This window comes from Trematomus bernacchii, unplaced genomic scaffold (genome assembly GCF_902827165.1).
Source record: "Trematomus bernacchii unplaced genomic scaffold, fTreBer1.1, whole genome shotgun sequence".
NCBI lineage: Eukaryota > Metazoa > Chordata > Actinopteri > Perciformes > Nototheniidae > Trematomus > Trematomus bernacchii.
This window is the reverse complement of record NW_022987828.1, coordinates 11454761-11472875: the sequence shown is the minus strand read 5'-3', so window position 1 is coordinate 11472875 and position 18115 is coordinate 11454761. Positions and strand designations below refer to the sequence as shown.

General features: G+C 40.4%; 2 protein-coding genes across 3 annotated transcripts; one reads left to right on the top strand and one right to left on the bottom strand.

Annotated features, from left to right (window-relative positions):
* Nucleotides 1-670: 670 nt before the first annotated feature.
* cog2 (component of oligomeric golgi complex 2) lies at nt 671-10290 on the top strand. Its single transcript, XM_034152541.1, has 18 exons — nt 671-813; nt 1256-1417; nt 1899-1964; nt 2047-2127; nt 2324-2427; nt 2640-2748; nt 2901-3080; nt 3190-3314; nt 5270-5396; nt 5510-5649; nt 6762-6823; nt 6909-7060; nt 7167-7343; nt 7446-7518; nt 7972-8114; nt 8736-8875; nt 9102-9285; nt 9445-10290. Exons 1-18 carry the CDS (start codon nt 757-759, stop codon nt 9535-9537), a joined length of 2175 nt encoding a protein of 724 aa, XP_034008432.1. The 5' UTR covers nt 671-756; the 3' UTR covers nt 9538-10290.
* A 1149-nt stretch (nt 10291-11439) lies between these two features.
* agt (angiotensinogen) lies at nt 11440-15691 on the bottom strand. Of its 2 annotated transcripts, none has more exons than XM_034151923.1 (7): nt 15567-15691; nt 13847-14292; nt 13331-13697; nt 13115-13239; nt 12851-12996; nt 12025-12181; nt 11440-11938 (listed from the first exon to the last, which is right to left on the bottom strand). In XM_034151923.1, the coding sequence occupies exons 2-7, from the start codon at nt 14252-14254 to the stop codon at nt 11762-11764; spliced, it is 1380 nt and encodes a 459-aa protein (XP_034007814.1). In that variant the 5' UTR covers nt 14255-14292; nt 15567-15691; the 3' UTR covers nt 11440-11761. The 2 variants fall into 2 exon arrangements, with proteins under 2 accessions (XP_034007814.1, XP_034007815.1); XM_034151924.1 differs by having other exon boundaries at nt 13847-14289; nt 15567-15586.
* Nucleotides 15692-18115: the final 2424 nt, after the last annotated feature.

The window sequence follows — 18115 nt, the reverse complement described above, 5'->3', positions numbered from 1 at the left end:
GCCCTGCCCTGTCGTCCAATAAGATGCATTTTCTCATAAGAAATTACAGGAGGATGGTGCTGATGGAGATAAGATGTGGAACAATTATGATTATTAATAGTGAGCCAATAATACATCAAATGCATGACAATATGTATGAAATAGCTAATATTTTTCATCATGTAATACTGGCCATAAATATCAAAAAACATGTTTAGTAACCTAATGATTTATTCATTTATTTCTTATTTTGTCTTTCTGTATGACATGTATTTATTTCATTAAAAAAATAAAAAAATATTGTTCGTTAATTAAACGTGTTAACTGTTTAGACTACATGGCATAACCTCTGGTAGATTGCATTTACTGGTCATGTGTTGACTTTGATTTAATGATGTCAAATACAGTAAAATCAGTCCAAATGATAGCGCGTCAACCATGGCGTCAACGTGTAGCCTGCTTTCTAAAAAATAGAAAGCCGATAGCAACATGTAAGCCAGCATTGAACTCATTATCCATTTAATGAAGTAACTTGTATTGTATTTATTTAATATTTTGTTAACTTTTTTATGGTGAGTGAGAACAGGGTAATAAGCATGAACCTCGCCTCGCCTCAGTGTACCCCGTCTGGCCTCCAGAGGGCGCTATGGCGTCAGTGGTCCTCCAGACTCTTCTTCGTTGGTGCACTTGCCATGTTTGCGGAAGCTTGTTTCTAGCAGCTAGCTGGAGGCTTCTTACATTTACACTTTATGCTGTAGCTGTATTTTATAATCAAATATGAATCTACCAAAGGGACCAGATTCGCTGTGCTTCGATAAGGATGTTTTTATGAAGGTAAGAAAAAACGGGACGTTTGTTAACACTATATAAAGCTTATGTTGTTAAACTAGCTAGCATTAGCTAGTTGAATGTTCATACTGGATGCTGCTTATCTTCCTTAAACATGTATTATTTCTTTATGAATACATAATACCTAATACTGTTTGTACATGTTTGGTACACATTCACGATCCTAGCTAATGTTGTTAATGTCGGACATGTAAAACGTTACCCTTACAGAACATGAGCTATCACAGCAAATGACGTGTTTCATGAATACAAATGTGTTCATTCAGTATCAGGTGCCTACATTTGGATTTTTGGTCCGTCATTCTGTAGCTAAAGTCGACTTTCTCTCCATTAGTAATGCTCGTTGTTCCATGCATGACTGGCTGCTTTTATATAAACCTTGTATTAACCTGTGCACGACTGCTCTGTCTGGTGTTACTCCCTGCAGGATGACTTTGATGTGGACCAGTTTGTGGCGGAGTGTCGGAAGCAGGTCCAGATGGAGGAGATGAGGGAGGACCTGGAGCTCTACTACAAGCTGCTGAAAACAGCCATGGTGGAGCTCATTAATAAGGACTATGCCGACTTTGTTAACCTCTCCACCAACCTGGTCAGTAATTAATTTGGTTGTACATTTTGGACCTTGCAATCAGCAGCTTGTAGTCAACACTAAACAAAAAAGGCAATTCAGTTAGGTGTCTATCAATAAATATTATCTATATGATGTCCAAGTGACAAGCTTTATCTTAAATATAAACTGTCATGATTTTTGTTCAGATGTTTTTTTTCTGGAGCCTAACCTACACATTCAAAGAATGCATTTCTTAGTTTGCTTTTCTTGTACATCTATATTTGAAGTGGTGTTTTGTTTTAAACTGAAAATAATTATGCTGAAATGATCTTAAAAGAATATCTCTTGATTGTTAACATGTTTGTTTTCTTATCTATCAATATCAGTATCAGCCTCAAAATATGGGGTCTTATAATGGTGGTCAAAAAGGAAGCACACCATGCAGTTTTTTGTTTTTTAAGTGAATCTGATAATGTGATAGACAGACCCTAATCTTAGACCTCTGCTTCCCTTGACTCAGGTGGGGATGGACAAAGCCCTCAATCAGCTTTCTGTGCCGTTGGGACAGTTACGAGAGGAGGTTATGGTATGTTTTCGTGTGAAGTTAACTGAAACCTTTGATAAGTCACAGAGTGTTCATGAATGTTTCTTCCTGATGTCTGTTTCAGAGTCTGCGGTCCTGTGTGAGTGAGGTGATCCAGGCTATAGACAACCAGCTAACCAAACAGGAAGATCTGCAGAAAAAGAAGGTTTGGCTCTTCCTCTTCCTGTCTGACATCTTCATCTGATCATATTTAGAGTTCATCATTAAATATACTTTATGATGATTTACCAAACTGTAAACCCAGTGTTGCCTCAACAAATTATTTTTAGTGCAACATGGATTATAATCCTGTTTTAAATTGTTTAAATATTTTCATAACCTGGCAATATCCCATCCATCAGGTGTGTGTATTGAGGCTGATTCAGGTGGTGCGCTCGGTGGAGAAAATTGAGAAGATCCTCAACTCGCAGAACTCCAAGGAATCCGGCTCCCTGGAAATCAGCAGGTAGGACACTCATCTATGCTCAAAACCACTGGTATCACTGAGATAACCGATTTGAATGTGGGCAGGTTATTAAACAAGTTATAAGAGTTTCAATTTATGCATCTCTATATCACCTAGCCATATGCCAGAGGTTCAAATAGTATTAGCTATTTGCTGCAGGAACGTAGCACTCAGCCATTGTGTCTTAACTGTTTCTCTTTGCCTCTGTTCAGTCCCTTGTTAGCAGGCCAGGTCCTGGAGAGGATTGCTACAGAATTCAACCAGCTGCAGTTCCATGCTGTACAGAGCAAAGGCATGCCCCTACTGGACAAAGTCAGACCTGTAAGTGTTAACGTCAAACAGCTAAAGAAAAAGGTGCAGTCTTTCTGTTTAAGGGCAGACGATATTTCCCAAATATTTGATCCTAGTTTTCACTTTTATACAGATGTTTGCTGGAATATACTGTGTTTGATTCTTGGCTGTGTCCTCTTTAGCGTATCGCAGGGATCACCTCCATGCTGCAGCAGTCTCTGGAGGGCGTGCTGATCGAGGGTCTGCAAACATCCAACCTGGACATGGTGTGTCACTGCCTGAGAACGTACGCCACCATAGACAAGACTCGAGATGCTGAAGCCCTGGTGGGACAGGTGTTGGTCAAGCCATACATGGACCAGGTAAACATACAACACATGTTTCAATATACTGTAGAGCCAAGGGAGTTTGTACTTTAAAATAACAGATATGTTTAACAGAATATCCTCTCCTCTCTTTTCCTTATTTTAGGTAATAGTGGAAGAGGTGGTGAAGTCCAGTCCGAATGGTCTCCATTTGATGTACTCTAGACTGTTGGAGTTTGTTCCTCATCACTGCAGACTGCTCAGAGAGGTGACTGGAGGAGCCAGATCCAGGTATTGCTGTTATCATGGAGGCAAATTAATTCAAAGCATGCATAGATCAAGCAACTCTTTGTGGTTTATTCCATCTTCATCCATATTTGTGCAAAATTAAAGTGGACCTATCATGCTATATTTAAATGATATATTGTAGGGCCATACCTATATAAGGTATATTTATACGTTTCTGTTTTCAAAATACCAAACAGATCATGCATTTTAGCCATGCCTCATTTCGCTCTATGTGCTGTTTGCTGTCTATGGGTCTGATTCTGCTGACCACGCCCCCCTGCAGGAGAGGGGAGACGTGCTCTGATCAGCTGCTGGACTGTCAGAAGAGGGGGAGAAAAAGAGATCTCCGTCTTCCGTGTTTTATTATATAGAGTCGTTATTCATTTGTTTTAAAGACCTTTGACCGGCACTTTTCTAATTTTGTCCGGAAGATTTAAACTTTAACGGACATCTTGACCGGCGAAACAAACTGAAACTGAAACTGAAACTGAAACTCTGCCGCACGGTCCCCTCGTTCCTTGGAAGAGGCGGAGAGGTGGGTGTTTGTCATCTGCTGGTGGACTAACCGGAGAGAATTACAGTGCTTGCCTCGACGGGGGGGGATTGCATTGAATTAAAGCAGCGGGAGCAAACGCTTGCCTCGGGGAGGGAGAAAGAAAGCCACAGCGGAGAATAAACAGAAGGGTAACCATGGTAACTATAGGCGGGAAGTCTTCTTCGCTGCTTTTGTGGCAGACTACAGCGCCACTTACAGGCCTGGCATATGTACTACAGCGTCTCCAGCGCTTTCGAGCGGCAATGGCCGGCCGTGGCCCAACCCCACATTCCCCTGATAGGTGGAGAGTTGGCCCAATAGCCGTAGCGCCACCGTCCTGACGTCAGGACAGTGTTCAAATCTGGATCAGTTTTTATCAGATCCGTTGCAGCCCCTTTTTTAGAGATTTGGGTATGGAGGAAAATAGAGAGGGTTGTGTTTTCTGACACTTGGTGAGTTCCCTGGAACACCAGGGACACATATTCATGTATAAAAGACGTACAAAAGTGCATTTTGCATGATAGGTCCCCTTTAAGATACCTTTTTTTTTTACATGGCAATTTTTTATTAAAATGCCAACGGTTGTTTTTTTTCCAAAATGTTGAGACCATAATCCTCTCTCCTTCCTGCAGCGGTCAGACTATACAACCAGCACAGCCCCTAGTTGACCCACACACACACACACACACACACACACACACACACACACACACACACACACACACACACACACACACACACACACACACACACACACACAGACTATCACCCCTTGCTGCTAAATACCAACCACCTATGTGCAATATGTGCTAGATGTGCAATATATATAGATGCCGTTAATAACTGTGTAATATATACCTGGCTGCTAAATCCTAAGAACTGTTACAGGATGTGTATTTTTTTTAAATTATGTAACTTTTTATTTTTTATTATATCATAACTTAGTACTTTTTTTTAATGCATGTCACATATTTAACATATTGGGGAAATGTACAAAGGGAGTAAGCAAAGGATCCAAAGAGCACCTGTCTGGGATCACCACAAAGACCCAGCAGCTCCATTGTCCTCAAAATGTTTGTTGTGCTTTGAAATCCTCTTGCTCCTATTAGAAAAGCAAATCATCTGCTTTCATGTGTGGAACTGTTGCATTCAGTTTATTGGCTGCTCACATTTCTATTTGTAGCACCATAGCAGTCTTTATGATGCTTCAGTCAGTATTAGATATTACTTTAGAATAGATTACTTGGGCGTTTTGGTTCATTTGTATTCTGTATTCTTATATTTATATAATTACAATACGTAATTGACTTAATATGTTTAAGCAAATACTAATCCTACATTCTGCACATAAAATGAAACCGTAGTGTCGAAAGTAGATGATATTTCATACTTTATAATGTGCTGATGTTCCCTCTCTCCTCAGTGACAAATCTGTCGTAGTGCCAGGTTATGATTTCCTGGTGAACTCTGTGTGGCCTGAGATGATCAAAGGGATAGAGGAGAGATTGTCCTACCTCTTCAACCCTGGAAACCCCGAAATATTCTTTGAGGTACAGACACAGGGACACGATTTGCATGCACAAACATTCACTTCTGTGTGGCATGATTCAGTGTTGAGTAGCGTCACCTATGTGTGTTTTCTGTTGTCCTTTTTATTTTCTAGCGTTACAGCGAGAGTATGGAGTTTGTGCGGAGGTTTGAGCGTCAGTGCAGCTCACAGGCCAGTGTGAAGAGACTGAGAGTTCACCCCTCATACACCACCTTCCAGAACAAATGGAACCTGCCTGTCTACTTTCAACTAAGGTGAATTATTAATATGATCTATACATACTACAGCCTATAGGTCACACAGGGTACACTACAGCCAGTTATATCTCCTTTAAGAGCACATTTGTATGCTTCACCTAACATCATATTGGACTTCACATTTCTATACATCCTTTGAAATTGAAAGCTGTTCGGATTTGTTAAGAGCTTTACAAATACTAATTGTAGGGAATAGGTTGCTAATATCGGAAATACCGTTATGTCCTTTCTTGTAAAAGTTATAAAAGAAGATCAATGTATTTCTTATTTTTGGCTGCCCATATTCTTTTTTAGAAGTGCTAGTCAGATGTTCATATGTGATATTAGATCAACGGAGGCTGTGTCTGACCATTACATGTAACTATTTGTATCTGACAATCAATATGTATAGCATTTTGTTATGTAAAACTATTTCTTCAAGCTATTTTGGTTTAGAAAGAAACTCAAACATAATCAAAACCTTAGCTTACATTCTTTTTACTAGCAGGCCGTGGATAATATGTGTGTTTTGATCTTAATGTAAACCCTTCAACTTAAACGAAAGTAGTCAGACGTTGGGAGGACGGGTGTATTTTCTGCGCAGCATGCTTTTTGAAGAACCCAAGAGACAAGCTGTGATTAAAATGGCAGCCTGCCAGCATTTTTTGTGGAAAAACACAAGATGGCAGACGATAAAGAATGCCTATTGTGATAGAAATGTGAAAAAATATCTTCTGGGTTTGAGTTTCCTAAAGAATGATGATAAGAAGCTAAATGTAAACTCCAGATGTGTCAGCTTATTATAAAAACATTTCCCATAAACATGACACTGGACCTTGACTGAATGGCTATTGATTCGTATGAAAAAGTAGAGAAATGTCCACTGTGTCCACCGCCCCCGCACACTCACACTCACACTCACACTCACACTCACACTCACACTCACACTCACACTCACACTCACTGTAAAGATTAGGCCTCTTTCACAACACAAACCTGCACTGTTCAGCTTTTCCGGAAAGTCAATTTCTTCTAACAGTGTTGTTACATGTCATGAACACTTGCACGTCAGAGCTGATAAATGAAATAAGCCGATAGCACATTGATTGTTTTGTCTCACGGTTTTCCAGGTACAAGGAAATTGCTGGAAGTCTAGAGAACGCCATCAGTGATGGACTTGAGGCTGCACCAGGTAGGAATAATTCTCTGTCATGAATGCCCGTGTGTAGCTGATACTCTCCCTGCAGTCACTTATCTGTGTGTGTGTTCATGCGCAGCTGGCAGTGCCTTCCACCTGCAGGTGTCGGAGGTGTTGTGGTCGTGCCTGATGAGATGTTGGTCAGACAAAGTCTACCTGTCACCTCTGGCACATCGCTTCTGGAAGCTCACGCTGCAGCTCTACGCACGATATGCCAAGTTTCTTGACGAGGTAACCTTAAAAAAGCGTGGAGTAATTCCAAAAGAGCAATATGCAAATGAATAGAAATGTTGCTGTCGCTTTCTCTTGTTGCTCATCTTGATCGGTGTGTGCCCAGGTGTTGACTAAGACTCCAACGCCTGAGTTACCTAAAGAGCCGACCAGGCCTCTGCCCAGCTCCGCCTCCTCCACCTCCAGCCGGACGTCGGGGGGGAGTGAGAGCGGGAGTCCTGCCTCTCTGTCCACCAAACAGCTGGTCTACATAGCAGCTGACATCCAGAAGCTGCAGGAACAGGTGCACACACACAAACTAAATACATAGATAACTCGAGTGATCCTTTTTTTCTTAATTTACTTAATTGCTTCCACACTGACAGCTTGCTTGATTTTCTCTCAGATACCAGAGTTGTCAGAGACGATCAGAAAACGGTTAGAAGCGATTGGATTCAAAAACTTTGCTGTGGTGGAAGGTGAGCTAAAAGTCATTTTGGCTTTTTTAATAGCGTTGCCGTGTTGGCTTGATCTTACAATGTTTTGTCAGTACATGAGAATGGAGGAGGATTTCATGACACTAATATTTGAAGGCATTAGTTTTTCAAAATTAAAATAAGACTTCAGTCCAACAGAAGTTTTCATAATCTTACAGAACACATCATACTAATTAAGCCTATAAGTAAACATTTTTTGATTTGAATATTTGCTTTCCCGTACATCAAATTATTGCATTTTATCTGCTGTTCTTATTTATTTAAAAAATGCTGATGTTCACTGACATTTAAAAGTGTATCCATTCAGTCCCCTTTAGGCTTTAGATCATGACATCTCCAAACACAACATGTCAGTCACTCATTGAATCACTCCTTGGCTCTTGGCTTTAGCACCAGGGTAACTCGGACCATGTTTGCACTTCTCCTTTCTGTCAGACGCCTTAATGGATTCCAAGACTTGCCTGTCCAGTAGCATTCCCACTTTAAATATCAAGATGACCCAGCATCTGACTGAACGCAGTTGCCGCTTCCTGAAGAGTGCCTCTGAGGTCCCAAGACTGTACCGCAGGACTAATAAGGTCAGTGAAGCTGCAAACACGCACACCAACATGTTTCTCATAGATTTCCTCATGTAACATTCCCTCATGGAGAAATCTTTTGGATTGGGATCAACAGTTCAGCTTCAAAAGCTAATGGACTTGGAACTGTGGCATTTACTTATTTTATTTTCCTTTTGACCCTATAAAAAGGAACTTTCACTAAAAATCCTAATCAATCAACATTCTCTGTGACAAAATCCACACCATTTGGGAATCAGTAGCTCAGAGAGGAGAAAACATTGAATAAGGTTTTATTTACACTTTGAATTGCCTTGTGTTGAAAGGTGCTATATAAATAAACTTGCCTTGCCACTGAACCTGATCTAAGTCCTTGAAGGATCTGTGAATGCTGAATCTTTATTCATATTTTCCATCAATGTCATCTGACAACTGTAAGGCTCGACAGTCACATTGTACACTCATTGTAGCCTGAAACAAAAGTTTACAGAGAAAAATACAAATCTCTAGCTGTTGAGATAGAAAGCGATGGATATGACACAAAACTCATCTTGATAACTGCAACATGAGAAAAATACTTTAAATTCAGCAGTCGTTAAGTCCATAAAAATTGTAATATTTACTACTTTACGTGTTGTCTAGGATGTGCCGGTGCGTGCATCCGCCTACATGGACAACGCCTTGCGGCCGTTAGTTCAGTTACTGACTGACTCAACAGGGCTGGTCCACCAATCTACAGCAAAAGAGTGGCTGCGAGTGGCACTGTCTGACTGCACACAGAGGTAAGACACACACCTGCAAACATAAATACGCACCCAGATATTATTACATTACCAGCTTTGAAAGGGCCTGTGCCGATAATGTCTACAGAATTAGTTATTACATTTTATATAAATGAAGGACGATTTCTTTCTTTCTTGAGAGTTGTTTTGCTTGCCTTTTTAATAAGACTTTCCAGCTGCAACCAACACATTTACCCGCTTTAATTTCCCTACGTCTTGTATTCAGGTACTATGAGACCATCTCTGAGGTTCTGAGCTCAGTGAGGAAGATGGAGGAGAGTCTGAAGCGCTTAAAGCAAGCCAGAAAGGGTGCAAGCATGACCTCCACAGCAGGAGCCAACGGTGGACCCACAGACGACAGCAAGATCCGACTACAACTGGCACTGGATGTGGAATACCTGGGGGAACAGGTAGGCTGCGGGTGGAGAGACAAAATAAACATGATACAAACAATTCACATTTATCTGGTAACAAACGTATACTTTAAACAAATGTTATTGAAGTTAGAAATTGCACCAAGTTCTGTTAAAAACTCATCTGAAATGTTTCTGATTGTTTTCTCTTCTCAGATCGAGAAGATGGGTTTTCAGCCAAGTGACATCTCCATGTTCACCACTCTGATGGACCTGGTGAAAGAGGCCCGAGAGCTCGCTGAGCAGTAAAATGTTCACTCCATAATAACTGAAACCCAATAACATGCTGCTGTTCCTCAACACTAATGAAGGAAAAACAATATGTGTCACAGTCTAGACTAGAGTCAAAGTGTGGTTACAGTTTGTGATGAGATGCCACAAAGAACGTGTGACAAGAACTGACATTATGGGGATATTTGTGTACAAACAAATCTGAATGCAGACTTTAAAGCCACAGAGCACAAACATTTATCATCAGGAATCTGCCCGATGTGCGCTAGTTGTTGTTGGAAACCTAAAAAAAACGTCATCATTGGTTCTGCCGTAGTCAATGTGAATAAAAGGGACTGCATTGTATATTAAATGTTTTTATAGAAAATGCCTGATCCTGGTGATATGCACTGCTCTTTGGAAAGTCATTGTACATGTTGGGTCAGAATATTGCAAGAGTCTTAAGTCTAAGTTGTAAAGAGAGAATGTTAATCAATATTTATATAATTTCTGCTACTTGGTGAAGGATGCATCTCAAATAAGGAAGTCTGTTAGTGTGTAATATTTACATTTTTGTTAAAATCAAAGTTATATAATATAATTAACTTGGGAATAAAATTAAGAACTTCGGAGACCGTTTTGAATGTGCATGTTTTGATATAAAAGACGTTAGCTAGCTACTGGATTGCATTGCTTACATATTTTTCCCTCAGCACTGCTAACATGCGCTACAGGTTGATGAAAAGAAAATCAAATAAATACAAGTTCAACTTTGATGTTGGGAATACAAAATGTTGGCCTTGAGTAACTGCTTTTAGTATTTGGGCCTCAAAAGTTGCTTTCCTGTCACCATCCAGTAATCCTAATATGCCTATTTCCATATTATTTCACACTTAAAATTATGTTTCTATTCATAATTTTCTAATATTTATGAGTAGGAAGAAAAGTTTAAAAAGGAAAGTATATTGCTTTTACAATGTCAACATTTATTACATTGTATCTTCAAAAATGTGTGACAGATTTTCTCATTTGCAAATGGCTATATTGATCAAATACAGATGTGGGGTAGTACACTACTCTTAATGTTTACATGACACTCAGTCTACACTGTTTTTTAGTTTTGTCAGCATGTGATGGTTTGTTTTGGTATTAGTCTTTTTCTTTTGGTAAGGTTTAAAGCTACATTAAAGTGGACCTATCATGCTATATTTGAATAATATAGTATAGGACCAAGGAATAAGGCATATTTATACTTTTTTTTTTTCAAAATACCAAACAGATCATGCCTTTTAGCCATGCCTCATTTTGCTCAATTTGAAATTTTTTAGCTCTGTTTTTGCAAGGGCAGATTCTGTGAGAACAGCACCATCTACAGGCCTGGCATATGTACTACAGCGTCTCCAGCGCTTTCGAACGGCAATGGCCGTGGCTGTCTCCTCCTGATTGGTGGAGTTGGCCCAATAGCCGTAGCGCCACCGTCCTGACGTCAGGACAGTGTTCAAATCTGGATCAGTTTTTATCAGATCCGTTGCAGCCCCTTTTTTAGAGATTTGGGTATGGAGGAAAATAGAGAGGGTTGTGTTTTCTGACACTTGGTGAGTTCCCTGGAACACCGGGGACACATATTCATGTATAAAAGATGTACAAAAGTGCATTTTGCATGATAGGTCCCCTTTAAGTAGGTATTTATGCATTTATTCCAGTAAATATGAGAGGCGGGACGAGAAATCATTACTACTGTAGATATATCATCTGAAAAGCTAGATAAGTTGTTCAACAGTAGTTTTATTAGTCTGCTTATCATCCTAATTTTCACACGGTCAACAACACTGTAGAGTAATCATTAACCGGAAAGTGAAATGACCTTTTGAGCAGCTTTCCTTGCAGTCCAGTTTAGTTGGCTCATAAGGTTGGACAGTAATTTAAAGCACTGAACACAACTTTGGATACAAATGTTTTATTTCAGCAATCACAAATCGTAACAAAACAAAAATAAACTCTTAGTTACAATATACAACGTATTAGTCGTTCGTCATGGAGAATTGTGGTTACTGCACCTACCTACTGTACAGAACTCTGCTATAATACATTTGACTAAAAAAAACAAATTAGCATTTTAACAGGCTGCTTGAAAACAAGTTAAAGTAACAGCTTTTCATAAATACTGAGAGCTAGGTTGAGAGGAATAACACTGTTGAATTATATATTACACATTATTCATGTATGTAAATGTGTTCTAAATGAGTTAAAGTACTATTTAATTTCACAGTGTAGGGTTGACGATCTTGCCCATTAGGAGGACGGCTCTTGAGTCTCCCTCTATGACAGAGAAGAAGAACGGCCGGTTGATGGACAGTTTCAGAGGGACGCCCGCTTCCTGGATCTTATCCTGAAGTTCTGCTCCTTCCTCGGACATCTCAAACGTCACCTTGTTGACCGCCTGGAGGACACAGAGATGTGTTGATGATGCAAACACACACAGTGAGTGTTTCCTTTTTAATAATATGAGAAGATCATGTAGTTTACCTGATCTATAGTAAAGGGTTGGATGTTGCTGAGTCTGGTGAACTCCGCCTCGGAGCCCAGCAGCTTGGCCCCGACTATCGGAGACATCTTGTTCAGCAGGTCACGGAGGTCATTCACAGAGGACATGGAGAACTTTGGGAGGGACAGCTCCAACAGACTGTGGGGATAGAGATGCTACGTTTTAAAATCTTTGGACTGAAATGGGAGTGTACGTGACTCTCTCGTCCCTTTATAAATCTTAACCTTTATTTGCTATTGATTGAGTATTGATTAACTGATAGACGGTTACTTGCTATGTTTTTGTTGTTGTTTTTAACTTTTTAAGCCAATATAATTGCATATGCTCCATAACCCGGAACTATATTATTACAATCATGGAAAAAAATGTTTTCGTTATCTTAAAAACTAGTAATTGATAATGATGGAAAAAATATATATGTTTGTACCTCACTTTATTTATTAAATACATTTAATATTTTTTTTACAACTCTTTTAGTGAAATTATGATATATGTTCTCACTTTTATTTAATTTTTCTGTTCTAGACTTTTTCCACTTCTCTGATTCTGAAACTGCAATATTTAACTAATACACAATTATGATGCAATAAGTTGTAATTCCACAAAATCACCATAAAATTATGAAATAAGCTATTCAACACAAGTGAAATTTTGAAATGCTATATCCAAGTGGAAGTCTCATGACGTTGATGACATTAAAAAATAATGTATAATGAAAATGAAACACCAGAGATGCTTCAGATTTCTGGTCAATCAGATGGAATACATCTGGATTTGACGTTTTCTTTTTAAAAGGACAACACTCACCCCTCCTGGAGGCTCTCCTGCCAGACGGGGATGACTGTGAGCAGCTTTGACTCAATGTCCTTCATGTTGGCTCCTTCATGAGGCAGGACCAACAACATGTGGGAGCGCTTGCTCAGAGACAGCTTCACAACCGTGCACCGCCGTACCTTCATGGTATCAAAGGACAATTATTACGGTTGAATACTCATCCAAGTCCTTTTTATATTTTAAATACAAAAATGAACCAACATAAAGCACGACAAAGTCCCTTGAATGAAGTTTTACCTTATCATTGTGGTAGTGGTACTGACCCGTGTGGGTCATCAGGGGAGTCATCACTGTGGTTGTTTCATCCACATAAAACTCCTGCAGGGAGGTCTTCTCTGGCTGAAAAGCTGTCCTCCAGTTGCCTGAACAGACACAACCAAAGAACACAATCAGGTACTGCAAGGTGGTGCAGGTTGGGGTAAGGGTTAGAAGATAAGAACAGCAGATACATACCTTGGAAGTTGAAGGAAGAAACAAACAGCAGGTCACTGCTGGAGTTCAGATCTTTGAAAATGCCCTTCACCTTCCCATTTGACGTCTTCTCCAGGAAGCTGTTCACCAGATGCTCGGCCTGCTGTGGATTCGAGAAGTCCACGCCGCGGGTGAACGATGTGTCAGAGAAATCCTGTGTGCCTTGAATAAAGTCCTCTGACAGTTGAGCATCCTGGCGAGAGAAGGTCCAGACCTGGGTGGTGATTTCATCTTTTGGCCCGTCGTCCACCAGAGAGTTAATGCCCTGCAGGGTCTTGAGGAGCTCGTGTCCATCCACCAAGGACACACAGTCCTCCCTGTCGGTTCCTCTGCGCAGGCTTAGTAGGTCCTGGAAGGAAAGGAGTGAATTTAGAAAGACTTACTTCTCTGAGTGAAAGTACAACACCAGATCAGAAAAATTGTTACGGAAAAAAGCAGGATCTGCATTCCTTGAACGTCTTTGGTCTATCTCTACAAAAACAAATCAAAATCAAAGACCTGGTATGGCATCGCTGTCTTCGTGGAGACCCCCAGGTAGAAGGTGACGAGGGAACCAAAGGTGTTGACCGGAGACAGGAGAATGTTGGTGCCTGGCTGCTGCCTGCTGAGAGCCTCGTACAACCTCAGGCCCAGAGTGTTCAGCAGCTGTGCCAGGACCGCCGTCTTCGTTGTGATGTTATGCCTCTGGGCGTCCACCTCCAACTGGTCCCTGTTGTCTGGTGTCATGACTTCTATATCAAGGGGGGCCACAGGAACCGTGTGCAGAGGCTTGGACGTCTCGGTCTGCAGGGTCTCGCAGCTGACATTAGCGGCAGCAAAGAGGGAGAAGGGGTGGACGTAGACACGGTTGGCTTGACTTCCTGAGAGGTAGCAGCAGAGCAGGAGGGCTGTGAGAAGCGACTGCATTTTCCCTTTTGATGATAGTCACCTTACAATGGATTCTTCTGTGGGAGACAGATGTTTTTAGTAAGCAATGAATTACCTTGAGTATGTCTTTTGCCTCCTGAGTCTAAGTGCGCATTTCGTCTGAAATCTGGCTGGATCTGGTTTTTTGTCTCTGACAGGATTGGCTGGCAGGAACATTGGACATAGAGCGGCATGTCAATGATGGATTGATTTCTCTTTGTGTGTCCTCTCCTGCTGCCCAATGAATGAGAGCAGGCATTACCCTCTGCAACAGAGGTCGCATAGATAATGAAGACGCATCTACGTTGCTGTGTGCAAATTTGTGTGTGTTCACTGACTAAAATAAGATGGATGTTTCATTTGGAAATTGTTTTCTTTCTTTAAATCCTTGTATCGCAGCGTTTCGATCTGGGACGCCAACTGAGCGTGTACATTTAGTCATTTAATCCAAACTGTTACCATACACGAAACAGTGGGCAATATTATTTGGACATTTTAAATGATATTAACGGTACAAATAAACACATCTAGAATGAATGGATTCAGGTTAGAAAATAAATACATTTTTAGAACATTTCTGACAAGTTCATTGTGATATTTCACACTCTTAAAAGTTTTTAATAGTCTTTTTGTTTAGGGAGTGCCTAACAAATGAGACTAAACCATGTTTTAAATACTACAGTTGGCCATCTAAGCTAAACTGACAACTTTCGCTCCTTTATTGTGAACATTTTTTGTGTTAAGCTACAATGTAGGAGAGTAGCTTGGGTGAAAGCTCTTGTGCAAAAAAAGGACTATCCTGTGAGTTAAACGTGCAAAAATGTGGACTGATGGACTCTTGGAAGGGGTGAACAAACACTAGATTTTCCTCTATTAGGAAATATACAACAGGACATGGCCGTAGTCTCTAATCAATATAACCATTGCACTCAAATGTTCTTATAAGCAACCAGCACACCTGTGTACCCAGTGACTTAATGACAACATGCCTTCATGTTTTCTGCCAAATTCAGAATCTTTGACCACATTATTTCATGCGATCTGATTCATTATAACCTTCAAGTAGCAACTCTACGGAAATTAGTTGCACTTTCTTTTTGTTATGAACTCAAGCAACTCATTGAATAAAACGTTTTGTCCAAGAGAGTTGGACAAAGCCTTTTTAGAACATTATATTTGGGTTTTGTGGAACATAATTGGATTAGTCAAATCAGTTATAGAGTTCCAAACATTGCCCCTCATCTCTGAAGGGTTTGGATATTCACTGCACAATCAAAAGGCACATGAGATAAAAATCAAAGCTTGCTCTTACCGAGTGTGTCTGCTGCTGCTGAGTGAGGTGCTGAATGAGGTCCAGGCTGCTCGGCTCCCTCAATTTAACACAGACCAGCCTCGCTGCTCCCACTCTGGTTACTGATTAACCAAAGCAGCATTGAGTCAGGGGCTCTGCTGTCATGACTTCTACCCCGCTTTGTACTGACGCACTGCTACTGCTATAGAGAAATAGGTCTGACAGAGAGAGACAACACAATGTCCCTCTTCATGTTGACTTAAGGAAGATGATGCAAACTCATCCTGGAGGGGGAGAAAGCAGGGATAAACTTTCCAATAAAGACAGATAGGAAGCACGGGGACAGCCAGGCTTGTTTTTGTTTGAGATTGACTCACGGGGTCAAACACGTCTCAAACATGACTCACTTAAATCTATACAGTACAGGCAAAAGTAGGGCTATGCGATTATGGCAAAAATCATAATCACGATTATTTGGGTCAATAATTGATATCACGATTATTAAAGGAAACCTATCGTGCTATATTTAAATGATATATTGTAGGGCCATACCTATATAAGGTATATTTAATACGTTTCTGTTTTCGAAATACCAAACAGATCATGCATTTTAGCCATGCCTCATTTCGCTCTGTGTGTTGTTTGCTGTCTACGGGTCTGATTTTGTGAGCTGCAGCTGACCACGTCCCCCTGCAGGAGAGGGGAGCCGCTCTGATCAGCTGCTGGGCTGTCAGAAGAGGGGGAGAAAAAGAGATCTCCGTCCTCCGTGTTTTATTATAGCCTATATAGAGTCGTTATTCATTTGTTTTAAAGCTCAATAAATAACAAAGAAGACCTTTGACCGGCACTTTTCTAATTTTGTCCGGAAGATTTAAACTTTAACGGACATTTTGACCGGCGAAAGAAACTGAAACTGAAACTCTGCCGCACGGTCCCCTCGTTCCTCGAAGAGGCGGAGAGGTGGGTGTTTGTCATCTGCTGGTGGACTAACCGGAGAGAATTACAGTGCTTGCCTCGACGGGGAGGGATTGCATTGAATTAAAGCAGCAGAAGGAGCAAACGCTTGCCTCAGGGAGGGAGAAAGAAAGCCACAGCGGAGAATAAACAGAAGGGTAACCATGGTAACCAAGTCTTCTTCGCTGCTTTTGTGGCAGACTACAGCGCCACTTACAGGCCTGGCATATGTACTACAGCGTCTCCAGCGCTTTCGAACGGCAATGGCCGTGGCTGTCTCCTCCTGATTGGTGGAGTTGGCCCAATAGCCGTAGCGCCACCGTCCTGACGTCAGGACAGTGTTCAAATCTGGATCAGTTTTTATCAGATCCGTTGCAGCCCCTTTTTTAGAGATTTGGGTATGGAGGAAAATAGAGAGGGTTGTGTTTTCTGACACTTGGTGAGTTCCCTGGAACACCGGGGACACATATTCATGTATAAAAGACGTACAAAAGTGCATTTTGCATGATAGGTTGGCTTTGAAAAAATCCATTTATTGAACTTTAAAACAAATACAAATAATAATTTGAACAGTATCTTTTTAACTGTTGATTACCCTGAATGTATAATTCAACTGAAAAACCAATACAAAAATAAATAAAATAAATTATACATTTAAAGGTGGGGTAGGTAAGATTGAGAAACCGGCTCGAGATACCCTTTTTGTTATATTCCATGGAATGCTCTTAACATCCCGATAGCAATGAATATCTTAAGTGCTTTGACAAAAAATCTGTGGAAGCCGTAATACTGTAAAAAGCACGACCAATCATTTTAGCCGGCCCGGCTAAAATAACTGGATGGCCTACCTGCCTGTCAGCCTTCCACCTGTGCACAAACTTATCTCGTGCCCTCATTGGTCATGTGCGCGTTCGTGTGTGTTGGAGGAGGGGCTCTGTAAGGAAGTGGCAGATTTTTTCCGGCTGTGTATTTTCAAATTCTAGCACACTCGAGCTGGTTTCTCCAAAATTACCTACCCCACCTTTAAATAAATAATATCAAAATAATAAATACCAATAAACAAGATCAACAAATATTTTGGAGCGCACTTCCCAAAGCTACTAAACATATATAAATATGATAAATACAAATAAATGAGACCAAAATTAATTAGATCAAATATGTTGCAGTGCACTGTCATAACCTAGCAAAGCAAATTAATAGTTTTTTTCGATTATGTTGTTTTTCGTAATTGTGGCAGGCCAAAATCGTAATTGCGATTAAAATACGATTAATTGCACAGCCCTAGGCAAAAGTAGGACATCTTTATTTCCTGTCGAATTATTTTATTCTGCTATCATTCTCTGTAACTCATACTCTTTCTCTAAGTCCAGATAAAATCCATATGAATCTTCTTTCACATTATTTATTCCATGCCATTAGTGCAAATTGCAGAAATGCTTATTTAAACCACAATAGCTGATTGAATCATGACAAATGTTATGGCACCCCACATTTTTTATACTTAATAAGCATCTGCAACTGCGAGAATTGCATCGGATTTGATGCAAATGTACAAATAAAAAAGTACTGAGTCTCTTTATTGTGTGAAGCTGTAAGATAGATAATAAGCCCAA